Source organism: Marmota flaviventris, chromosome 9 (genome assembly GCF_047511675.1).
Source record: "Marmota flaviventris isolate mMarFla1 chromosome 9, mMarFla1.hap1, whole genome shotgun sequence".
Classification (NCBI taxonomy): Eukaryota; Metazoa; Chordata; class Mammalia; order Rodentia; family Sciuridae; genus Marmota; species Marmota flaviventris.
Window position 1 is genome coordinate 59,716,163 of NC_092506.1, and position 27,149 is coordinate 59,743,311.

At 38.4% G+C, this 27,149-nt stretch overlaps 2 protein-coding genes across 2 annotated transcripts; both read left to right on the top strand.

Annotated features, from left to right (window-relative positions):
* Positions 1-3,371: 3,371 nt before the first annotated feature.
* On the top strand, positions 3,372-19,680 carry LOC114098428 (olfactory receptor 51E2). The gene is made up of 2 exons (XM_027942670.2): positions 3,372-3,441; positions 18,625-19,680. The coding sequence occupies exon 2, from the start codon at positions 18,669-18,671 to the stop codon at positions 19,629-19,631; it is 963 nt and encodes a 320-aa protein (XP_027798471.1). The 5' UTR covers positions 3,372-3,441; positions 18,625-18,668; the 3' UTR covers positions 19,632-19,680.
* Positions 9,345-10,289, top strand: LOC114098429 (olfactory receptor OR51C1). The gene has a single exon (XM_027942672.2). It carries the CDS (start codon positions 9,345-9,347, stop codon positions 10,287-10,289), a length of 945 nt encoding a protein of 314 aa, XP_027798473.2.
* Positions 19,681-27,149: the final 7,469 nt, after the last annotated feature.

A 27,149-nucleotide genomic window follows, 5' to 3' on the forward strand; every position in this document is an offset into this window, starting at 1 on the left:
TGAGGCTTTGAATACTGGTTATGCCACTCACTGAGAGACCTAAGTAAGTTACTTAAACTCTCTAATTCTTGGATACTGCATAAATCAAACTAACAGTGGATTTTTCCTATCAAATTGATCTTAGAGTTGTATAGGTCAGAAATTGATATGGATCTCACTGAGCTAAAATCAAGGTACCAGCAATTTTCATTTATTTATAGAGAATCTAGGGAAAATTGACAAATGACAAATCCTTTGTCATTTGTCTTTTTGGAGATTATCCACATTTCTTGACTTGTGGCCTCCTTTTGCCATTTCCAAATCTAGCAGCAGTGAATCAAGTCCTTCTCACACTGACATCTCTCTGGTTCTCCAATTTTAAGGATTCATGTGTCTAGAATGAAGAAACACACAGCCCAACTAATCTCCCCAACTAATCTTGAAGTCTTTAATTTTAATCACATCTATGAAGTCCCTTTTTCCATATAAGTTAACATATTCCAGGTTCAGGATGTGGACATCTTGGATATATCAATATAATACCATTGAATCTGGAAAACACATCATAGTCTGTGACTTCATTGGACTTCAGAGTAATGTTTCCCAAACTTAGTAATCCAAACAGGAAGGACAGAATTCAACACAAGAAAACTGTGCTGTAGGGACTTGCAATAAATCTTATTGAGTCTCAGCATTTTGCTCCAATAAACAATAAATATTTTTGCCTATCTAATAATTTTGCCTACCACAAACTCTCGGCATAGTAACTTGGACATAAAATACACAATAAAATATGATTGATATTGTTTCTTTTTTGTTACTTTGTAAAGAATAAAATACCTCAGGGCAAGACATTTTTTTGTACTATATATTCAGTGCAACAGACTTAGTGTGAGGCAAATGAGATCAGAATGGAAATAAAATAAGGAAACTACTGAAATTACATGAATAAGAGAAAATTTTTTACTTGATAAAGGTGGAAATTTTGGACATCATGAAGAATGATCAAATTCTTATTGTATTTTCCAGGAGGCTGATAAGACTTGCCAATAGATTGGACACAGGATGTAACAGACAGAAATCAAGTGTGACTCAAAGATCCCCAGGCCCAAGAGGGGTGTAGAAATGCTGGAAATATCTGAGGATTTAAAAAGGCCAGAAATAAAAATGAAGACTAGATAATACATAGCAATCTATGGGTACAATTTACTAAAGACTAATGAGGGTGTTATGGTTTGGATCTAGAAAAGCTTATATTGAAGTCTTGGGCCCCAATGCAGCAAGGTTCAAAGGGAGATTTTTAGGTAATGATTGGATCATGAGGGCTGTGACCTCATCAATTAATATAGTAATCCATTGATAATTGGATAGACCTCTGGAAAGTGGGACCTAGTTGAAGCTAGTCACTGGGGGCATGCCCTGGAAGGATTTATCTTCTCCCTGGCCCCTTCTTCCCGCTCCTTGTCCCTATCTCTCTCCATCTCCTTCTCTGTCCTTCCTGGCTATCATGAGCTGAGCAGATTTCCTTGGCCACACTTCTACCTGAAGTTTGGCCCCACCTCAGGCCCAGAGCAGTGGAGCTGGCAATTATGAGCTGAGACCTCTGAAGCCATGAGCCAAGCTGTTCTTCTTTGGGGCAAAGTGATGCAAAGCTGACTAACACAGAGATCAAGAGTTACCTCATATCAGATGACATCTCTGGCCAAATAACAGCAAATCCTTGGTACAATACAACATTCTCAAAAACTGAACACAATAATTTGGGAGAACCCTGCATTATTATGATTAATTTTCTCCTACCTAAGGGATTGGAACTTCAAAATAGAAAATAGATCAAATCAAGAAAAATTAAATAAAACAATATTTTCTGTGCCCCTAAGTTGTGGGCTGAGATTTTGACCCATGGTATTCATCAAGCACTTGCTTTATGCCTCTAAGAGAGCCCTGTCATTGGTTAACACATACTCATTAGTTGATCATATTTAACACTAAAACCCTGGACAGTAAGAGGTATATTGTATTCTTTTTTTAAAAAATCTCTAGCATTTACCAAGATGTTTGGAATATAAGTGTTTTTAATATATGTTTTAATATATTTTTTAATATAAGTTAGTTTTTCATCACTCTGACCAAAAACCTGACAATAACAATTTTAGCAGGGGAAAAGTTTATTTGGTGTGAGTAATTTCAGAGGTCTCAGACCACAGACTGCTGACTTCATTGCTCTGAACCCAAGATGAGGCAGAACATCATGGCAGAAGGGTATGGAGGAGGAAAGCAGCTCATCACATGGCATTTAGGAAGCAGAGAGAGCTCCCCTCACCAGGGACAAAATATAAACCCCTAGTGACCCACATCCTCCAATTACCTCCACCTTCCCACAGTTACCACTCAATTAATCCATGTTAGTGGATTAATCCACTGACTCAGTTAAGACTCTCACAACCTAATCACTTTACCTCTGAAAATTCCTGCTTTGTCTAATATATGAGCTTTTGGGGGACACCTCATATTCAAACTATAATAATAAAACACTCTTATAAAATACCTATGGATGTATGCATGCATGAATAAATGAATTATTGTTCCTAGTTGTAAAAGATTGCTGCCACTATAAAAAAAAATCACAGGTAATAAAAGAATACCACACTAACGAACCAGTATGACTGTGAATATGACAGATGGTAAGGAGTTATGGGGGACAGTATTACTCACACTCGTGATAGGAGATGCTTTTAAGCAATTTGGTATAAATTTCATATTTTAAAGTCATCCCCTTTTAAAGGACTGCTAATAATGATGGGGTTTCTTTTGGGGGTTGTTAAAATTTTTTCCAAAATTATATTGTGAAGGTGATTGCTGCATAAGTCTGTGACTTTGCTAAAATCTTTTAAAATATACACTATAAATGGATGAATTTTACAGCATATTAATTAGATCTCAATAAAGCTGTTAAGGAAAACTTTTTTAAAATAAAATGGCACAACAGAAGAGTTACATCATTAGCCAGGCCTATAATCCCAGCAGTTCGGGAAGGTAAGTCCAGAGGATCACAAGCCCAAAGCCAGACTCGGCAAAAAGCCAGGCAGTAAGCAACTCAGTGAGACCCTGTCACTAAATAAAATATAAAATGGGGCTGGGACTGTGGCTCAGTGGCCAAATGCCCCTGAGTTCAATTCCCAGTACAAAAAGAGTTATACCGGCCCATAAATCATGAAGCTACAATAAATAATTGCATAATGGAACAAATATAAAAAAACTGTATCAAGCAAGTCCTCTGGGAACCCATAACCCAAAGACACGGTGAATTAGCACCACCAATGGGAACTGGCCTCTCAGCTCTATGCCTTTCTCCAACCAAGCTGAAATAAGTCTCATAAGTTCAGTCATCGTCTGGAATCTGAAGCTTCCTCCAGCATCTGAGTCAGACTGAGAGGACAGCAGAACTGCTGGATGTGCTCTGTGAGTAACTGTTCAGTGAGCATGCCTGACTCTAGGTGAGATGCCCCTTCTTATCCACAGGGAAGAATTTTATCACAATGGGCAGAATTAGATCAGATGATAGGTTGGTGGGATTAAGAAGATGATACAATTTGTAGAGTTATTTATTCCCAGGAAATCTGCAGAAAATGGACAATTTGTTCTGCCTGGCAGGGCTTGGATACTGTTGTTAGATAATTTAATTAGTGCACTATTACATTTATCATGATTAGTGAGCCTCATTCCTAAGCCCAATGCCTTTTACTAAACCTTTAAAATTAGCAGTTTGGAATACCTTCTGCATGCCAGAAACCTGTTACGCATAGTATCTATCCTATCTTATAGATGAAGAAACTAAATCAAAGGATGTTTACATTTTTTGTAGGTATCAGTGAAATAAACTTTCCTGAAAACATTGGAATTAAAAAGCACTGAGTTAAAAATCCCAGCTCTGACATTCACCAGTTGTGTGTGATCCTGAATATGTTTTTATCAGTGCTCTTAAATTCAGTTTATTTATCAGAAAAGTGAGTTTAAAGTGAATCTACTAATAGTTGCCATATGTGTTCTAGTACAAATTAAAAGAATCTTATAAAGCACAATAATGTTTGCTGATCAAGTGTCAAAAAAAATGTAGATTTGTATTGCTATACAAGGTCTCAAAACCTGTCAGTATTTGAGCAACGAGCTATACACTATAACTGTCATACACTATAACCATGCCATCAGTGATGTTTTAGAGAATATTGATGAGGCCATATGGTCTAACTTAGCAGCTAAAGACAGCCACAAGCTACAGCGCTTAACAGTGCAATGAGAAAAGAGTGTCTTTGAGATCCGAATAGGAAAATTAGTTGAGAGAATATAGCTTATTTCACACAAAAGAGAATTTCAGTGTATGTGGATTGGAGAAAATGAGTCAGATTTGAGAGTGATGGAATTTAAAAAAAAAAAAAAAAAAAGGTAGCTTGGGAGAAGTATAGTGCTTCCCTCAATGAATATTCATCAATCCCTTTTTATTCTCTACTATGAGCAGTTTAGGGTTTGTTTGTTTGTTTGTTTGTTTAACCAAAGTAAGAAAACTGAAATGAAATACAACTTTATTTTCTCAAAGTCAGAAAATTGCAATGAAATACAACAAATATACCAGCAACAGTTTGCTACAGTTTCCTAGACTTGGTGTTTACATATAGACCTCCTGAGGCTCCAGTTTTTGACATTTCGGAAGTAGAATCAGTATAAATTAATGAATATTTGTATGTAGGGCATGAGAGACAGAAAGAAATAGGAAGAGAATGTGTATATGTTGTGGATGGAGACTAATTCTAATTAGATGATTACTAGAGCTTCATGCCATTTGCTGAAAAATGTAACAGAAGAAAGAGCTGGGTTTAGAATGGGGCAGAGAATGATTTCTGTTTGGCTTGCATTGAAGGTGAAGTACATGAGGGTTTATGGATGGATGGGGATGTCCCTCAGAGGTAAAGTACTTCATTCACCTTTTATTTACTAAAAGCAGGAGTTCTGATTTTTTTTCCTCCAAACTGCTGCCAGAATTTCTCTAATTGGAAGATTTGATTGCCTACTTTCACTTTTCATTACTGCCTTCAGTTTAAGCCCAGACATGTTGCCACAACAGTCTGCTAACTTTTGAAGCATAGATCTCAGGATATGCTATAATTAGATTGCAGACTTGTGAATTATCTGGATGCAAGGTCTGTTTAAAGCCATGGAAATAACTAGGATATTCTAAGGACATTGTATGGAGAGAAAGAAGAGGAACTTCTTGGAAGAAAAGCACCCTTTAAGGATGCCACAATTTGTGAGACAGAACAAAAACATTGCTTGATAAATAGGAAAAATGCCAGAACAACTGGCATTGAAGCCACTGAAGGAGAAAATTTCAAGGAAGAGGTAATCCCCGTTGCCAAAATTTGAGATGATGGAAAGAAAAACAAATCTGAAAATAAACTATTATACTTGGTATTTATAAAATCATCAGTGACATCAGTTGGGGGAGTCTCTGAGAGTTATTAGAGAAAAACATTCTGTTACTGAAGGTGAAGGAATAATGAACAAAAGCAGACTGTTCTTCAAATAACTTTTTAGCATTATAAAAATGCAAAGAAGAAAGAAGATTTGTGTTTTATATTCTTTGCTATCTAAGCACAGAGGTCAATAATGAGGCTATTCAATATATACTGATCAAATTGAATGTGTGGAAAATATCTATACTACAGTGTAGGAAGCTTTCATTTTTGAGTTGGGACAAAACTTGAGTATTGGAGACTGCAGAAAAGGAATCAATGGTAGCAAACAAAATACTAAAGAAGGAAAGGAATTTTGTTGGAGTTAAATTAGAAGAGATGGAGAATGATTTGCTTATTTATTCATAAAATATTTGGAAATGCCTGGTTTTTGATGTTGTGCAACTAAAATCAAAGTCCTTCTTCCTTCCCTCAGAATTCAAGTTGTATGACCTGACCCTGATGATTCCTCTAGCTTCATCACCCACAGCACCCTGCCTCACGCTTAAGTTTCCATCGTGTTAATTTTCTTGCAGTTATATGATAAACTGATAACTATTATTTTTCCTTCATATCTCATGTTACCTATGCTCCTGTTATCTACATCAAAAACACCCTTTTCCTGTTGCTCATCCTTGTAAATTCACATACACCCATCAAAACTTTACACAGTTACAATTCATCTACTCTGTTCAGATTTCTTGGAACTTATTCTTCTTGACACACAGAAGTAGACACACATACTCCGAATCTGTCACTCCACACAATTTCCAGGCCTTATCTCTCAGATATCTGATATCTTTGTGCAATCTATAGCTAGTGACTTTCTTTCTTTGTCTCTTATTCCTTTGAAAAGCACTGTCCCTAATACAGTGTCTGACATGCAGCAGGTGTTCAAAATCAATTTTCATTTTTATAATAATCACCAGATTCTTAATAAACATAATAAGATATTATAAGAAGATATAATAATAATAATAATAATAATAATATAATTCACCCTTCTAAGCCTGGGTTTTTCAGCCCTTGACAAACGCCATGGCTTCCATGGGCACAAAACCTCTGTTATTTCACTTGCTTCCTCTTTTTAGTGGCTGACACAAGATTCAGTGGATGCCCAATGTGTGTTTGCTATTGAACTGAACTAACATTTATGATAGGAGGCTAAGTAGAGCTATTGGCCGTGAGAAGGAACATGCAATCAATCACCTGTCTCTGAACCCAGCATGGATGAGGACAGAATGCAGGAAGATATGGTTGAAGAGCCATGAAAAGGAGAGGACTTGAAGACAGACCAGATCAAACTGTGCTCTGTGGTTTGGTGTCAGGTTTGGTTTATGATCTCTCAGCAAGAAAAGGAAGGAAAAAGAATGAAATGGGCAACAAATAATGAATTATTGAAACAATATAAAGAGAGCCATTAAAAGGTTAGGGTGAAAAATAAATTGTTCAGGTAGCAGTTTAATTTTTTAAAGTGTTTTTTAATAGGATTTTAGAACTCAATGATGAAAATTGGAACTCAATCATTGCATATGAAATAAAAGTGATGATATCCAGAGTTAATTGGTATGTACAGAAAGTCCTCTGTACTTCCATAACCATTTTAATATTTATCTTATACACTAGATATTGAAGTTATTAAGAAGCAGTACTTATCTTTCTCACTTACTTGATTATAAACTCTTTAAGGGATTTTTATTTATTTTGTTCCTTAACTTTTAACAGCACTATGCAAAAATAGGTACTCAGTAAATGTCCTGAGAGTGAAAGGGAAGATCAAGGTAAGAAATTTCATGAGAACATTCCTGCTCAACATTTTTACATATTGCATTCTAAAGGACTTGTAACTCTTCATCTCAATTGAGACAGCACACAGAAATCGTTGATTCTTTTTAGTGATACATAACATTAGGATTCATTCTGACATAATCACAAAAGCACGGAATATAATTTGCTCTAATTCAGTTCCCAGTACTTCCCTTTTCTTCCCTATCTCCTCCCTCTGTTCCCGTCCCTCTACTCTATCCATCTTTCTGCTATTTACACATAGTTTTGTTTTGTTTTTTAATTAGTGTCTTGTGGATGTGCATGATGATGAGATTTGCTGTGGTGTATTCATATGTGTGCACAGAAAACTTAGGTCAGATTCATTCCACTGTCTTTCTTTATCCCATCCCTCCTCCCTCTCCTTCAATTCCCTTCATCTACTCCAGTGATTCTGTTTTATTTTATTAGCAACACCTTCTCTAGAAAGGCTTCTCCAAATTCTACAAACCTATTGAATGTTCACTTTATGTTTGTCTCTTTTAGTTTATAAAATTATTTTACTTCTAACTGACCGATAATACTGTGTGTATTTATGGGACACAATGTGGTATTTCCATACATGTATACCTTTTGCAATGATCAAATCAGGCTAATTAGCATATCCTTAACTTCAAATATTTATTATTTCTTTGTGATGACAACAGTTAAAATCCTATCTCTAGTAGCTTTGAAGTAAACAATGCATTGTTATTAAATTATCTTCCTGTTGTGAAGTTCCATTATACGTTTAAGACATTACATGCATCACTCCCCTGAAGACACTCATTACTGTCAATATCAGAACATAAACTTATAGTCTACTTATTTGGTCAGCTTATATAACACACTTCTTTTTTCCCTCTAATTTTCTGATAATTTTAGCTAATTTTTTTCATTTTTTTAATAAAGTTTCTTCAGGTGATCTTTAAGTTAACACTTTTTCTGGGTGAGTTCTTGGGGTCTGGAAATTTGGGATCCTTTCATTCCCCTTTTTATCTTACACTTGCTGTCAGCTGCTCAGTACCTTTTTTCCCTCTGAAGAACCTATCCTAAAATTGCTCTTTCATTGATTGAACCTTCTCCAGACAAAGCCATAATCTCTCTATTTTTCCCATTTGTCCCTATTTTAAACTCACATACATATCTCTCTTCCTAGTCACCAACTCTCTACTCAATAAAGAAAGAATTGTGATGTTATCAACAAAGTTGTATCTGTCCCTTCAAAACAAAACAGTGACATTCTATTAGGTATCTCCTGTGTCTTAACAAAATGGAGAACATCTGTTCTGGAGAACAAGTCTTCAGGCATAAACAAGACAGATATATACTTGAACGTGGCAGCCCATTATGCCAGGTGAAGAGCAGCATTCTCTAAGTCTAGTGGTAGGTCTGTGTTCTTCCTCTCTGTTTCTTCCAAATGTGATGGCAGGTGCTGTGGCGTAAGGGCCCCTTTAATGATTGGATGCTGCAGGCAAGTGCATGACTGCCTTAGTTTCTAGTTTGTTTATTTGTCATTTCACATATGTTACTTTCTGTAATAATTATCTCTTTATCTATAATTTCTGGCTTCCAATATTGTCTGTAAGTGTCTCTGCTTTCCATACTTACAGCTAATTACCATTAACTCCACATTCCCAGTCTATTTTTCTCTGGTGCCAACTATATAGAAAAAAATTAAATGGCTACCTCTTTCTTACAAAAAATCCCAAGAAGAATGAAATATGATTTGTCAATCTAGGATAAAGTGTCTATTTTTAGTCCAGTCATCTACAGCTATAACAGTGGAAGAGAGGTCACATGAGATAAATATAGCTAACAGCAAAGAGCCCCAGAGAAGGAAAATTGTGGGCTTAGGCAAATATTTTTAGGATATCTACCCCAGTGGTTGAAATCTTACATGTCATTTTTATCAATTTAAGTGATCCATTCATAATTTTATATATTATATAGATATTCATCTTTGGTCAGTTTTCTGTTTGAATATTTATAATTAGAAATAATCCTAATGTAGCTTTTTTGTTTCAGACTTGTTCTGTGTACTTTTAATCCAGTATGTCAAGTTTCCAGAACTTCACATCCTCTTCCATCATTTTCCTGCTTACTGGTGTTCCTGGGCTGGAAGCCTTCCACACCTGGATCTCCATTCCCTTCTGCTTTCTCTATGCAACTGCCCTCTCAGGGAACAGCCTGATTCTCTTTGTCATTGTCACGCAGCCCAGTCTCCACGAACCCATGTATTATTTCCTGTCCATGCTGTCCACCACAGACCTTGGGCTGTCCATATCCACTCTGGTCACCATGCTGGGCATATTCTGGTTTAATGCCAGGGAGATCAGCTTCAATGCCTGCTTGTCACAGATGTTCTTTATCAAACTCTTCACTGTCATGGAATCTTCAGTACTGTTGGCTATGGCTTTTGATCGTTTTGTGGCCATCTCTAATCCCCTTAGGTATGCCACTATTTTAACCTACTATAGAATAGCTCAAATTGGAGTGGCAATTGTCATCAGGGGAACCCTAATGTTGACACCAATGGTAGCACTTCTTAAAAGATTGTCCTTCTGCAACAGTCACGTGCTCCACCACTCCTACTGCTTCCACCCTGATGTGATGAAGCTCTCATGCACAGACACCAGGATCAACAGTGCAGTTGGATTGACTGCCATGATTTCTACTGTTGGTGTGGACTCAGTCCTCATCCTCCTTTCCTATGTTTTGATCATTAGGACTGTCCTCAGCATTGCTTCCCCTGAAGAGAGGAGGAAAGCCTTCAGCACATGCATCTCCCACATTGGGGCTGTGGCTATATTCTATATTCCATTGATCAGTCTGTCCTTTGTGCACAGATTTGGAAAAGGAGCCCCGCCATATGTACATACCATGATCGCTAACACCTATCTGCTGATCCCTCCTGTAATGAACCCCATTATCTACAGTGTGAAGACCAAACAGATACGTAGAGCTGTGATAAAAATTCTCCATTCTAAAGAAACATAGAATCGTAGTAGTCTAGAGATAGATGGATCCTTCTACCTCCAGCCATGTTATCAATTAAGAAATCAAAACAAAATCTGTTGCTCATTGAAACTGAATATACAATTATTTAAAGTTAAAGCTGGAATGTTTTCTAGAACATCAGCTATTCTAACCTTCCTAGTTTATAGATGAGGAGGAATAGATATACAAATGGGAAGCATGAACATTATTAGCCTTAAGTCTAGAATTTCTCCCCCTTACCACTTTTTCTTCAAACCAATGTTGCCTTTGATCCCTTTCGACAGCCATTTTACTCTTGCCTCAGCCACCTCATAGAAGTTAGAATGCACACGAAGAAGTCCCTCCTTTGTGAAAAGTAGATAATGTTTTCCGACTATACTAATAATTTAAACTAATATTTATTATTTCCCTTGAAAGGTTATGAGTCTTAAGTATTTTTACATGAATTAAAATATTTTTTCCAAATACATATTATTCCATTACTAACGAGAAATTTGAGTCATAAAATATTAAGTAGCTGGCTTAAACATCTAGTAAGTGGCAGAGCATACCCATGCAATCTGACTCCAGGGTTCCCACACTCTTAAATTAAGTGCTATACTGCTACCGATAGTGTAATATAATATATATGTATATATAATTAGTATATGTACAAGTACATCAGTCCATATGATTTGTGCTGGAGGACATAAAGAAGTAAAAATACAAATAAGTTTTTAAGAAATATACGCCTCTGTCCTCCAGAAATTTTCAACCAAATTAGGAAGAAAACACTCAAATCAAAATCTTCAGACCTTACAAGTATGTCCTATCTGATGATCTTTCCTGACTGAAACATATACTGAAATTTCTCTCAGCCCTCCATCAATTCACTTGAAATGACCATAAATTGCAAATTAACTAAAATTTGCATCATTTACTTAGAAATGTTCAAATCTGTGTCATATCATGTGACAGCTTACTCTAGAATGTTAGTCATCTGTACCCTGTGTATTTACACTAATTCTCAAGTTTTTAAAGCAGATACTTCAATGACATGGGCATCATGAACATTCTAAGCCTTAAGTCTAGAATTTCTCCCCCTTGATATCACTCAGGTAAGTTGGGCTCTAGAGCTGATATCAGGTCCAGATAGAAAACAGAAGTATTCATTCATATTTACAGGGAATTTATAAAGTGACTACAGTACTGGCTACTTAATAATAAGGGTGATGTAAGAATTCTCAACATGTGTACAATAATATTTTCATCTTGGTTGTCATTAGTCTTCATTTTCATATGTTAGAATACCTTGGTATTTTTTCCTCAGACCTTTTTCTTTTCCCTTTGTCCTACTCCCATTTCACCTAACATCATGACTTTAAATATCACCCATATCCTGACAAAACCCAAGTTAGTATTTATACTCCACACTCACCCAATTGCCTATGCATCAATATCTATACTAAAATGTCTCAAAATTCTTAGACTCAACATGTACAAAATCCTACTATTCCCATCAAGGAAAACACAGCCTCAACCAGTCGTCCCTAACCAAGAATTACCCTAATGCCTCTCTTTCACTTTTATTCTAAAACCAACCTATCAGCAAGTCAAGAATTCACCCCCTTACATCACCTCTACTGCTACCATCACAATGCCAGCCATCATCTTGGACCTGAAGTCATTTGTGTATAGCTTCATAGAGGGTCTTCTTTCATCCATCCTTGCTGGATAACCCATTTCCCCTCACAGCAGCATGGGGTTTAATAGCAATCATACCAGAGTGCTTGTTTTAATACACAGGCAGATCTTGTTACTTTCTCTGTTCAGCATGTTCCAGTGGCCTCTTGTTTTATCTGTGGAAAATTCACAGTAATAGTTCATGAGCAATCTGTCTGATCTGACTTCCCCCACCATCCCAACCAACTCCATCCCCTGTTACTTGACTAATCCTACTATACCCACACTAATCTGAATTTTTTTTTTAGTTCATCAAGCAGGTTTCATCATCACATTTCACACTTACTATTCTCCCTGCCTGGAATGTTCTTCCCTCATAAACCCACATGGCTGACCTCCTCACTTCATGCAGGTCCCTTCCCTGTTCGAGTGCCTTATTGCAGGATTCTTGATGGTATGAAAATAATAACACCACCACCTTTCCCTCAATTCATGCCTTGTATCCACTCTCATTCTTACCTGCTATTTTTAATTTTTAGCACTTTTACAGACCAACATGTTAATATTAATATATGGGTTTTTTTCTGGTTTCCTCATCAGAAATAAGGTTTGTTAAGGATAAGGAATTATTTCATACATGCTATCTTCCAAGGATTTGCCACATAGTAAAAATAATAATATGTTTCAATGACTGACTCTATTGACCTCTCAAGTTTCACTGCTTCTCCTCTGCATAATGCTCCAGGCACAATGAACACCCTGCATTTCCTTAATCCTGAGTGACTGCTGTCACCTTCAAGCCTTTGCACAAACTGTTACCTCTACCGATAGCACTCTGTCTCCTTCCCTCTGATTTACAGGAGAGGTGATCCTATTTCAAAGCCTTTACTGACCCCTTCTGTCTTCATGGTGTCCTCCCAGGTACCCCTGTAACACTTTGTGCTTCTTGACAATCCTCTTCAGACTCTCCAGTATCCTTTCTTCCCACAGCAGGCTCTGAGCTCACTTTTCAAGACAAGGAACTGTGTCATAGTCATTGTTGTTCCTACATTTCTATCCACAGTGACGGTCCCACAGTAGCTTTTAATCTTGGTTGGATTAATGAATAAACAAACTACATCTTAAAAGGAGCATAAGGCTTTGGAGGGCACACAAGAAGATAACAAATCTCTCCAATATCAGAAAATTATTCTTAGTGTCTACAGATAAATTTTCATGGAGCTCCATATTTTGAAGGTGACAGTAGGAGATGCCCCCTTCAATATGAAAGTTTCACCATGATTCATGTAGCTTCATGTAAGCTTGCCCTCATGCCATACAGCTTTAGTTCTTCCTCTCTCCAACACACCTTATCTAGTAATTAATGAGTGCTGATAAAAACATAAAAGTGAGAAGGCCATTTTAAAGAGGTGATTTATATTTTGAATCAATAGCCAGTTTCTGTTTATTTCTATCCTTTTCTATTCCCTCACCTGTACCCTATAGATCATCCTCATTACACACACCCCAAAAAGCTATAGAAGGTCCAGGATGGAAAGTAGAAGAGCTCAAATGACATAGGATGAGACACTAGATTTTTGTTTAATTGTTTCCACACAATACATAAAGTGGGGTGTGGAGAAAGTGGAGAAGGAAAAGGAATGATGTGGGCTGGAGAAGCATTGAGGTACTCAGAGTCCTAAAAAAAAGGAGAAAAAGAAGGAATTTCATTCTCAAGAACCAAACATCTGATTGTTCACACCACTTCCACAGATTTCCCCCCACCCCAGCACCTCCCCTCCTATGCACTAACCTGTACGCAGCCCTACTGTCTAGCAATCCAATCCTGGAAAATGGTGAGCTTTCATCACTAAGAAGTGAGCAAGTTGGATGCTTGCGGAATGGGTGAGCTGCAGAGAAAACGCCATGCTTCAACCAGGACGGACAAGCTCACAGTGTGCAGGGACCCATAAGCCAGAGCAGTAGCAGTCATAGGCCACTGTTACAGCTACTTGAACACAGTTGTGGGGGTAAAAATGAGAATAAAAGCAAACATTTGATAGGTTATTAGAAAATTTAGACAAGATTAGTTTAAGAATTAGATGTGAGGAATGAAGAAAATTATGTAATTTAAGTTTTCATTTTTCTTAACTAAATTTGTAAATACATCCCATCTTAGATTGCATCAATATCTGTGAACACATTTAAAGCAAGGACTTAATCTTATTTACCTCTGCAGCACCTAAGCACAGCAATGGTACCCACATAAGATATTACTAAGGAAATGTTTATTACACAATGAATAAACTCCAAGGCCAGATACAGGTGAATAATAAGAAACTCTTGGTGTCTGATTGATAAGAAAGTATTTCTGTTCCTCTTTTCAGAGATTGCAGTGAAATGATAAGTGTAAACTAATGTGCTTAGCTCTCTAAGTGTGGAGAGGCTGGGGGATAAAGTACTACATAAAGTACAAAGATAACCCTGTTGCGTGTGATGCAGAGCATATGTCATTGGAAGATAAAGATCAGGGGGTCAGGGGGCCTGGGGATGCTTGCTGGAGCTAGGTCGTAAAGGCTCAAAGCATGAACAAGTCACAAAAAGGAAATGAGGAAAGAAAGATCAGAATGGGCAATGACATACCAAGGCAAATGAGTCTAGAGGGCAATTAGAGAAAAACATTCTGATAAAATTTGAAGTCTAATTCACTTCAGATCCTTTTTTATAAATCTTTCTATAAATTTTCACATAGACCCTCAGCACACTCAAAGGCTAAGTGAAAGTCCTTAAATGGCCTGTAAGTCCTTATAAGGCCCAATATGGCCCAATTCCCAGAACCCTCGATTCATCCCTTCTACTTTCTACCTATTCTCTCTGCTCAGGAGCACTGGCTTTCTTCCAGAAACACTCCCTCCTCAAGGATTTTACTTGTAATATCTGTTCCTTCTTCTTGGAATGGTCTTTCCTATATATCCATAGATATATTCCTCACTTCTTGGGCCTCTCCTCAAATCACTCCATTACGTGAGGCCTTCCTTGGCAACTTCATCTGAAGTTCAACTCCTTCCCCCTGATAGTTATCTGTTCCCTTCTCCCTGATATTTGTTCTTCTTATGAAAACCTAACATCTTATTTAGTTTATGTATTAATTTCTTTATTGTCTGCCTCCCTCATCAGAATGTACACTCCATAAGGTGGGGATTTTTTTGTCTATTTTGCTTATGATATTATAGGCACTTGACAAATATTTGTTGAATGCGAATGAATGAAAAGTCTGCATATAGATTTCTCCAACCATTGTAAACACTGTAACCTACAGCAAAGAGTTCTTATTGCATCTGTCATTTATCTGTGACACAGGTGCAATAAGGAAAGATTTCACTACCTCAAAGGCTGTTTTTCAACTGAAAGAGAAACTGGGGAAACATACGGAGATGCGCATGACCCTATTTTGAATTGTAGGGCTTCTTTTCTGTGTATCCATCTTGGTTTTTAAAGAAGATGTGAATTTCAAGAGCCCAAGGACCATAACTGTTCACCCATTTGCCTGTCGTGTCCTGCAGAGTGGCTAATGAAGAAACACACTACCCCTGGGGCTAACTGTGAGAGCTTGGGTTGCCTGAAAGAGTCAGGCCACATTGTCAAGAGACCTGTGTGTGTCAGTGTGATGGCAATGGCGGAGGAAAGGAGCCCTTTGAGATTGCCCCCCTAGAAAGAAACAGTGGGAAGCCATGAGAGTGGCACACAGTGGACATGGAGATTTTATTCCTCTGCTGCCAAGTCCCTGGGGCCTCAGCTCCTACTCCCACAGCCTGTTCCCATGGGCCTTCCAGGGAGCGTTATTTAAAAAAAGCCTGTTACAGAAATAGAAGGCCAGCTCCAGCTGCTTTCTCTGAATTGGACTCACCATTCTCAGGTGAGTATATCCTCACCTGGAGCCTGACAAACTGAGGCTCCTGCCAGTCTCACAGACCTTGAAGCTCCCACAAACAGGTTCATGATAGGACAACACTTGTAACCCACCCACACCTTCATGGACTTAAAAAGTCCCTTAGCTACCAGTCCAGAAAGGCAGGTGAGAATGAACCTAGCTGTCACATTCAGATCCAAAGAGAAGCTGGAGTTGGGTATAGCAAGGAGACACTTCAGGCAGGAAGCCAGAAAACATGAGGTCTTCTTGGATAGGGACATTGGGAGACAAGATGATTGGCCAGAGTTTCTGGAATTCAGTAAGGAAGTACATGTACCAGCAAAGCAGAAAAGGTGTTCTGTGAAGAGAGGGGTTAAGGAAGTACAGGATCCTGTGGCCAGCAGAGGCCCTGCGTCTGTCAGCACAGGGAAATATCATGCTCTCCTTGATACCCCTCCATGATGGACTACTCTTCACCCTGGGCCCCATTGTTCTTGGGGACAGTGGCCTAGTGACCTGGCCTTTCTCCAGGAAAGGTTCCTTAGCTCTGTCCCACATTGTTCAGCATGATTTGTTTGAATTACTACCTCCCTCCACAAGTTCTTTATGATGGAGACATAGATGGATGGATCCAAGATACCAGCTCTTCTGTCTCCCTGAAGAATATAATTGTTTGCCTCTGAAAAGTGCTCTTTGTGTTTCAATAGCACTGGTAGAATAATTGGTATTTGATATTTGTCTAGAAAGAGAAGCTATTGTGCCTCTGTACAAATTCTAAACATGGAGAAGAGAAAATAGACGTGAACCCTGGATCTGTTTGCCCTTGCTCATCCAAGATGGGGAGAATCCAATTCAAAGCTGTTAGTACTCACTTTATCATATCATATTTTAAGACTACTGGTCTCTAAACCCCTCTCCATTAAGGCGTATTGAAGGGTATCTCCCAGCTGCAATAAAAACCCAGGTTAGACATAAAAAATCCTGCGAGGGATCACATGAAAACCTGAATACTGTCAGTGGAAACACCTGAAGAATTGATTTCCAAGAGTCAGAGCATCCTTCTAAAATGGCTTTTTAGAGACAATTACCTCTTAAGGGCTGGTACTAAAGGAATGTAGCAGAGAAAAAGATTAATAAGGTCAGAGCCCAGGTGTTTGAGTGGAGTAGGAGGTTGGGACAAAGCAACATAGAGCTTCCAAAAATGAAATGTCATCCTTGACATGAGCAATTTGTTGAGACAGGTTCTAGGAAAGACAAAGATCTCAAAATATCATTGTAAAATCAGGACTTCCAAAATCAGGACTCAAACCAAGCTCTCTTTGGGGGAAGTGGGAATGGCTTAGAGGCACCTTTCAGGTTGGGTGGTATCTAACAGCCAGGAGCAGAGTGAAGAGTCTGCACAGGGAATATTCTAGGACCTGCTGGAGGTGACCTTGGGGTGAAGAAGTTATCACAGGAAGTAACTACCTTTGATTTTACAATTCCAGATGAGTTTTGTTTTTTTCTTAAGAGATTGACTTTGGGCCTTTTTCTCTTACCTGTGGTTTGTTTTCTTTTTCTTATTTTTCCATTGCAATTGCATTTGTTTTCCCACTTGCTGATCTTAGAACTAAGGACCAACTATTTACCTAGAAAACCTGTGGTGTTTCCTATCCCCACTGCCTTGCTTTTACTCCCTTCTCTAACTTTCTCTCATGTTTCAAGACTGAACAAAAGAATCATTTTTCCAGGAAGGTTCCTCTGACCATGCCTCTCCCCCTCCAATGCATTAAATGTGTACCTTATGCTAGCATTTATCATAATACTCAAATTCATTGATTGTTTGTCTGTCTTCCACCCTAAGCAAGCCATGTAGAAGGCAAGGAAAATGTTTTTCATCTCTAAATCAACATAACCATGTGTTGAAGCCTTGGTTCTCAATGAAGCACTGTTTAAAGGTGAGGCTTTTAGGAAATGATTGGATTATAAGGACGTTGGTCACTGAGGGTGAATGCCCTGGAAGAGTAGTAGGTCTTATCCTTTGCTCTTCTCTCTCTCTCTCTCTCTCTCTCTCTCTCTCTCTCTCTCTCTCTCTCTTTCTCTCTCTCTCCCCCCTCTCTCTCATTCTCTCTCTATCTCTCTCTCTCTCTCTCTCTTTGCTTTCCAATCACCATGAGATGAGAAACTCTACTCCACTACACCCTCTCTGCCATGATTTCCTGCCTCGCTGTAAGCCCACAGCAAAAAAGTCAGTTGACCATGAACTGAAACTTCTGATGCCATAAGCCAAAATAAATGTCTCCTCCTTTAAATTGTTTTTCTCAGGTTATTTTGTCCCAGTGACAAAAAGCTGAATAATATACCATACAAGAAATGCTTATGCAATACAAAATAAATATAAGGAAGGGAGAGAGGGAAAAAAAGAATGGAGGGAGAGGCAGAGAGAGGGAGGGAAAGAAGATAGGTTTACCTAAAAGGAGTGTACCTAATTTAAAAAAAAAAAAAGCCACCTCCTTCTCAGACAATGAAGGTATGGGCCAGAGGAAAAACCTGAGAAAAATTTGGGAATTCTTCATTTGGGGATAATCATGTGTCTCCCTGAGTCCCCTTTCAAAAATTTAAATCTACCTGGAGGGCAGTGAATAATCAAAGAATTTGAGCTGTCACAGTCCTTCCTTTGGAAAAGAGGGACTTGGAGCTTATAAAAGAGCTTAAGTGGTGGTGGGGAACAGGAGGGAAGGAAAGCTAGAAGTACTCACTCCCAGGTTTCCAGGGGACTCTCTGATTGTGCTTATGTCTTAACAGGCTGCCAGTGGGACCTCTGCAGTTCCCCCTCCTCAGTGCCAGCTATGAGTTCCTGCAACTTCACACATGCCACCTTTGTACTTATTGGTATCCCAGGACTAGAGGAAGCCCATTTCTGGTTCGGCTTCCCCCTGCTTTCAATGTACGCCGTGGCCTTGTTTGGAAACTGCATTGTAGTCTTTATTGTAAGAACAGAGCGCAGACTGCATGCTCCCATGTACCTCTTTCTTTGCATGCTGGCAGCCATTGACCTGGCCTTGTCCACATCCACCATGCCCAAGATCCTTGCCCTCTTCTGGTTTGACTCCCGGGAGATTTCTTTTGATGCCTGCCTTGTCCAGATGTTCTTCATTCATGCTCTCTCAGCCATTGAATCCACCATCCTACTGGCCATGGCCTTTGACCGTTATGTGGCCATCTGTCACCCACTGCGCCATGCTGCAGTGCTCAATAATACAGTAACAGCCCAGATTGGCATGGTGGCTGTGATCCGCGGATCCCTCTTCTTTTTCCCACTGCCACTACTCATCAAGCGGCTGGCCTTCTGCCACTCCAATGTGCTCTCACACTCCTACTGTGTGCACCAGGATATGATGAAGTTGGCCTATGCAGACACATTGCCCAATATGGTCTACGGTCTTACTGCCATTCTCCTGGTCATGGGCGTGGATGTCATGTTCATCTCCTTGTCCTACTTTCTGATTATACGAACAGTTCTGCAACTGCCGTCCAAGTCAGAAAGGGCCAAAGCCTTTGGGACCTGTGTATCACACATTGGTGTGGTCCTGGCCTTCTATGTGCCACTCATCGGCCTCTCGGTGGTGCACCGCTTTGGAAACAGCCTTGATCCAATCGTGCATGTTCTCATGGGGGATGTCTACCTGCTGCTGCCTCCTGTAATCAATCCCATCATCTACGGTGCCAAGACCAAGCAGATCAGAACACGGGTGCTGGCAATGCTCAAGATCAGTTGTGACAAGGACATTCAAGCTGTGGAACATAGGTGACCCTTGCCATCCTAATTCCCCTTATCCTTACTGGTTTAATATAATTATTTCATAACACTAATTTAATTCTAGTTGCCTGTAAACATATCAGTGCTTTTCTCCAGCTGGAATAGTAAACTACAGTCTAGTCGCTTCATGGAATAATAAGTATGATAATCCATATTAATGGAATATTATCTGGTTAAAAGACTATAAAAATGAAACATTGTAATATTAACTAAAATAATAAGGATATTTGATTGAAACTAGGTTGAAAAACAGCCTATGCCTTGGAGGAAATGTATACAAATGATTGATGATTTAGTTTTATTCCTGCTTTTTAAACTTTTTGTCATGTAGTTATTGTTTAGTTGACATGTACAGTTGTTGTTTTTTTTTTAATGTGGGAAATTAAACTGACAATTTATGGAAGGCAGGGCTTGCCACAGTCCCCACTGTTGGTTTATAATGTACTACCTGGGAATTTATCCAAGCCCTTAATAATAGTGTTTATGCACTTATCTTGTGTTCTTACAATGTTCCAGTCACTATGATAAGTGCTTTATAGCTTTTTTGTGATCCTCACAGCTTTATGGGGTTGGTACCATTTTTGTCTACTCATTACAGGTGATAGAAATGAAGCTTATAATAGCAAAGTGACTTAACTAATCACGTAGCTTTTGTGTGCTGTGCCAAGGTTTGAAATTAAATTTGATAATTGAATCCAGTTACTTAACTGCCATTTATATTGCTTCCTGTTTAACATCTGCCATTTATTTCCTCTGCCTGTGCAAACCCTGTTTTCTCTCTGCTATGTACTAAGATGGTTATCTTTGTTTTTTGTGCCTGAGAGATAACCCTGTCCTGGTTGAGGGTGACAGAACCAGGTTAGTTCACGCTTCATGTTTAGTAGCCATGATCTGATAGCTTACTTTTTTCCAGGCTAAAGGAGAATGGTTTTGTCTATTTGTCTCATTCATATCTTATATCTCTTGGATCATGTCTTCCCTTTTTTAGTGTGTCCTGTATCTGTCCAATATTTTAAATGATACTGAGTTTTAATATAGGTGTCAGAAAAAAATTTAAATTTTGTTATGCTTGATACTTTATTTTTATAGAATCCTATAAATTGATATTTGGAAATATGTGAGAGTCTCCAGTCTTTTCCATCAGTACAAGGGTCCCTGACATGTATTGTTTGCAGAACTGTAAAGATGTTAAATGCATTTTATTTCAAGGTAGAATATTCTCATTGTATGGATTAGAAACTCTAATGAGTAGTTGAAACTGGAATGAATACAATTGCTAGGCCTATGTGAGCTTGGGAAGTTACAGAGTTTCAGTTTGAGATATTAAAAAGCTCTGGAAATGGATAGTGGTGATGGTTGCAAAGCAGTGTTAATATACTTGATGCTATTGAATTGTATGCTCAATTACTTAAATGGTGAATTTTATATTATCTATATTTTACCACAATAAAAAATCTTCAAAACTTAATGGAAAATATTTCATTATTAATTTTATGTCAAGAACATATTGAAATAATTTTATTATGGCTTTATTGGATTGAGGAAAATATTATTTCTGAAAGGATGGTATTTATTCCAAAGTAACAAAGTTTTAATAGCAGGACTACTAATGTTGTAATTGGCCCATGATTTCAGTAGGAATATTTCCAGGCTTCAAATCCCATCATGAAGGACACTAAATATATTTATATCTGCATATAGCCTAAAAACAAATCAATAAAAGGGGGACAGAAAGTGTTCCTGTTACTGTGTATACTTGGGCAAATCACCCACGTTCTCAGCTCATCTTTTTCTGCCTATAACTTTATAATAAGCTTCATTTCTGAGGTAAAAATACAGAAATAGAAAAAAATTCCAAGTTCATTTTATATATCCATCCACTAATATTAGGTAATAAGTTAGCAAGTTTTTTCTAACTCAAATATTTAAGCAGTGATTACGTGTATGGGACAATCATATGACCTTGTGATGGTGAATGTTGTGTAACAGCTTGCCAAGGTCATAGAGTCAGACATTTTGGTCAGATGCATTTTTAGTTATTTCCATGAGAATGTTTTTGGATGTCATTAACATGTAAATTGATGGACTTTGAGGTAAGCAGATCACCCTCTATAATGTGGGTGTACCACATCCAATCAGTTGAGGGTCCTTGGAGACAGAAGATGGATCTCCTCTAGGCAATAGGGAATTCTGCAGCAGACACAGCCGTAACCTTTAAACTGTAGTGCTGACACTTCCTTGAATCTGTCTGCCCACCCTGCAGGTTTGGGATTTACTAGCCTCCATGAACATGTAAGCCAGTTCCTCAACATAAGCCTCTCTTTCTCTCTCCATTTCTCTGTTTCTGTTTCTGTCTGTTTATCCATCCATCCTATGAGTTCTACTTCTCTGAAAAACCCTGAATAAAAGAGATATATGAATTGAAAAAAGGAAAAAGATCATCCTTGTGGCCAGCCAAGCCATGAAAGGAGAACTGAAAATTGAAAGAGAAGCCATCTGTACTATGTCATGTCAAACATAAAACAGATTAACTGTGCAAATTCAATATTCAATAGACATCACAAGCTATCTATTCAAGCTCAAAATTTTGTAATGTTAGTATGTCCAAATCATGTGTCTCAAGACCAAGGACAGACTGATCACCAACTCTACATGGACTCACATCTTCTAAACCTATTACCAAGGTTGCAGCCCTGAACAGTGGGTACTTGGCTCTCTCAGGACTTCTGTAAAGAAAAAAGATGTGTTAGGGAAATGTCTATCTAAAAGGAAAGTGAGAGCATTTGTCCATCACTTCTTACTCTTATAGCCAACCAGTAAGTTAAGGCACAAAGGAATTATAATTTTTTCAAAGTCACTCAGTAGTAAAATGCAGAGTCCAGACTTGAAGCCAGGTCTTTTTGATATTGGAGTCTTCTCTTTCACACTTTATTATAGCACTGGCTGAGACTGTAGCCTCATCAGGCAGGCATGGATTGACATACGAAAAGCTGTAGAGATTTAATGTATACAACTTCATGCATTTGGATATGAGCCCACACTCCTGAAACTATCGCCACAATCAATACAGTAAATTTATCACCTCCAAGTTTCCTCCTGCTCCCTTCATCATCCTCGTCGTTTTCCTTCTGTGGTAAGAGCATTTAACATAAGATCTACTCTCTTGACAGATTTTTAAATATACAATACAGTATTGTGACTCTCAGACCTTGAATCCAGTTGCTTTTGAAGAACTACCTACTCTCCTACCCCATATTGTGTGCCCTTGGAACAGGACCAGAGAGATCTGGAGAGGGACAGAAGCTTAGCCTACCCTGGACTCTGCATGAGGAGCTGTGAGATGGGGTTTGTGAGCTCTGAGCTATCTTTCCGTTCTGCCACTCCGTGGGTGATTTTATGTAATTTATACAATCTCTTTGGATTAATATGGTGCCTGAATCAGATAATCTCTAATTCCCAGCCCCATTTATATATATATGATATATATAAGAATGTATATGATATATTCTGAATACCATTAAGAATCCCCAGATAATTCCAAGGCCCTGCAAGACTGACACTCCTAGGCCCCTTGGAACTGCCCCCTGGCCCACAGGAGAAAGAGCCAGCCCTCTTCCCTGTGGTTACACCTGCTATTTGCCCAAATATGGCATTTCTCAACTTGATCTCCTACCCGCTGTTCCTGCCAATTATGGTTGTTTCTAAACTTCAACGTTGCTCCCAGAGACTGGGATTTTCCACCTGGGAGATATTCATAGACTCTCTAAAAGGAAGCTTGGGGCAATAGAAAGAGCAGATGTTCTGTGACTCACCCTGTCAATTCACTCTCTGTGAGACTTGTTTCCCTCGTTTCTAAGAAAGAAAGAGGTATCTACCTCTCAGTGCTTTTGTGAGAATTATGTGCAATAACCCATGGATAATACTTACTTAGCACAGTATTTAGCACATAGTATGAACTCAAAAAATACTTATTATTATTACCTTGGAGCAGGCAAAAATCTCAGCCTCTCAGGGATGTCAAAGGGCTATGAATGAGCATTGGAACTGTGACAAGAAAGCTACACAGATTTTCTTAAAATATTCAAAGAACTCACTTGATGACATAAGCAGGGAGCTTAGAATTTAAGAACTGAATTCTGTCTTGTCTTGTCCTGTCTTATCTTATCATCTCATCTTATCTATCATCTATCTCTCACCAGCACCAGGACTAAGGTTGGGGGTTGGGAAAAAAGAGGAGAGCACAGCGAGTGAGAGAGATGAGTTTCAAATAGAATTGGAAGGACTGATTTGTGCACTGGAGGAAGAAGCTAATAAGAAGACCAATTCCTAAAGTTTTCCCAGGAAAATGTGTTTGCATTGCAGAAAGTGGCAATCTTATGGAAGAAGTAATGGCCACTGCTTACTCCTCTTTCACACAGACCAGGGTCCTGGGAGAGTGCATGTCTGCTCCCATTTTCTGGAAGGGTTTCCTGGTAAGAGGATTTCTGGGTGCCTGGGAGGCTGAGTCAGCTCACAGAGATGGCCCGAGGCAGCCTGTGCTGTGAGAGGCCTCTGAAATTGGGAGTCTCAGGCAAGTGGTCACTATAATGAGAATGTCTTTCCCAGTAAAACAGCGTCTCTAGGGACTGAGGACCATAAAAACACTGCCGTGTTCCCAGCCATGTTTATGTTGGCCTGGTCAGTGGAGGGCACCCATTTAGGTAGCCAATTCCCTTTGAGAGCCACAGTCAAGGTTGCCCAATTAATAGAACAGCTCCCATCCCCCAGTAATTTTATCTAGCCCCTGTCTCTAATTAACACATCATTTATCCCAGACTGGGTTGGTCAGAAATAAAAGAAAAACTTAAATTTGTTTCTGAGGATAAAAATTTCCCTAGCTTTTTTTTTTTTTTTTTAAGATTTACACTCAATATATATTTACAACCAGATTCTACCAGCATCACAAATTGGAGATTCTTTTCAACAGTAATCACCAATTCTCCTCCCTGATGTCAAAGTTCATTTTGTTGTGCTGAGGATCAAACACAGGACCTTACCCATGCTAGGGCAATGTTCTACCATGGGGCTACCTCCCCAGCCCTTATCCACTTCTTAATATCATTCAATAATAAACATTCAGGAATCATTTATAATGTTCAACATCCTGAAACACGAAGGAAAAGCAAAAATAAATGATAGTGGATATCAGATATAAAACAAAATTTATTAATATTGAATCTTCAGTGCCCCCACAGACAGATTTATGAGGTATAGTGGCCACAGAGGAGGGAGAAGTAGCGTTACCATAAGAACTAGGGAGAGATTCATGAGCAGGTGATATTTAAAATGAGGCCAGTCTGGGGTTGAGGAAAGTAAATGGAGAAGCATAGGGACAATATAGAGGGAAGAAACAGTGAGATGAACTCTGACATTATAAGAGTTTTGATTGCCAAAGCACAGTCTGTGTCTTCCCCTGGTTCCCCTTAAACCAAAGCCTATGTGCTACTCTTCTGGAGCTCAAATCCAGTGACCAGATGTGAGGGATAGTAGAACTGAAGCAGGGAAAAGAGAAATCCAAAAAATAATGCATGATAGAGTTGTCCATCCAAAAGGCAACTGTTGATGCATATTGCAAGATTGCCTAAAATTTGTCTCAGAATTTTCTTCCTATTGAAAAGAAAGGAGAAGTCGTTTTCCCTCTTATACCCTGGTAGTAAAGAATTGCCCCACAGGGCACCAACTCCTGCCACTACCATGTTGCCTGTAAGTGAATATTCAGTGGATTCCCATGGTCCCCATGATACAGCATCAAAGGAGAAACCCCAGGTGGAAGGGAGGAGGTGCATATTCAAGGCTGAGGTGAAACTCTGGCAGGTTGTACCTTGTTGAGTTGACCAGAGACTGCTAAGAACTAGTGGACATAACAGTGACTGCAATAAAAAATATATATTCGTGAATTTTAAGTGGTTTACAACTGTATCAGGAGCTAAACCAAAAAAAAAAAAAAGAAAAGAAATAGTTCTCTCCAGTGTTATTGGGATATAATTGACAAATATTATATGTATTTATAATATAAAACTTTTAGTTCTAATATACAGGTACTTAATGAAACGATTATCACAGTCTGATAGATATATCAAGTTATATTTTTGTTGTGAGAACATTGTAAGTTCTACTCTTAGCAAATTTCAAGCATACAATGCACTGTAACTATAGTCACCATGCTGTACAGGAGAACTGTAGAGTTTATTTATCCCACAAAATATTGAAACTTTGTATACTTTGAACACTTTTTCCCACCCCACTCTCCAGTCTCTAGCAACCACCATTCTACTCTCTCCACACTACCAACCAAGGGCTTATTTCCTGATGTTCATACAAATAGATACTATGGCAACAGTGTTTACAAAAGGAAAGAGCTTTATTTTATGTAGGTGAACCAATATGGAGATGGGAAGCACACACAAATCTGTCTCTCCATTAGCCAGTGGTGAAGGAATTTAGATGGCCCTAGGGTTAGGGGAAATATAGGGCTAATTAATTGTAAACAGGAATCTCAGTGGAAAAGTCTGCACAGTACATGGGTCCTCATGGAACTTGTGGATAATTCTAGTCCATCTTAAAACTGTCAGCACTCCTCACTTTTAATCTGGCTCCATGAGGCCCTGTTCTTATTCCTCAGGTTCTGCAAGTCTCTTAATGTCTTTTAGGTCAGGTCCTAGGCTTCTGCATCTGCATCTTGAAAAACATCTTGAATAATTTTTAGGAACAAGTAAGTTGCCATTTTATGAATCAGTTTCATCTATTTCTATGAGTTTGACCTTTTGAGATTCTGCATACAAATGAGATCATTCAGTATTCATCTTTCTGTGCCTGGTTTTTATCAACATATTATTGTTTTGATTCATTCATGATGTCATTTATGTCATTTATTCCTTTTAAAGGCTGAACAATATTCCTCTGTGTGTATATATGTTTTACATTTTTATTATCAATTAATCTGTTGATTGACCATTTGACAAAATATGATGCCATATTTTAGCTATTGTGAATAATACTAAAAGAATCAGAATGCAGGCAGCTCACTGAGGTACTGGTTTCATTTCCTATATATGGTAATTCTATTTTTAATTTTGGAGGAAACTCCAGGCTATTTTCCATAATGACTGTACCAATTTACGTTCCCACCACAACTATATAAGGTAAGTGTCTCCTTTTCTCCACTTCCTCACCAACTTTAGTTATCGTTTTTATTTCTTAGAATAAGTACTCTAACAGATGTGAGGTGATGTCTCACTGTGGTCTTTATTTGCATTTCCCGGATGACTAGTCATGTTGACCACCTTTTCATATACCCATTGGCCATTTGTGTGTGTCTTCTTTTGTGAAATATCTACTCAAGACCCTTGCTCACTTTTTAACTGGGTTATTTGTTTTCTTGCTATTGAGTTGTTTATGCTTTATATATATATTATGGATATTAACTTTTTATTGGATGTGTTTTCTCCCATTCCATAGGTCATCTCTTCAC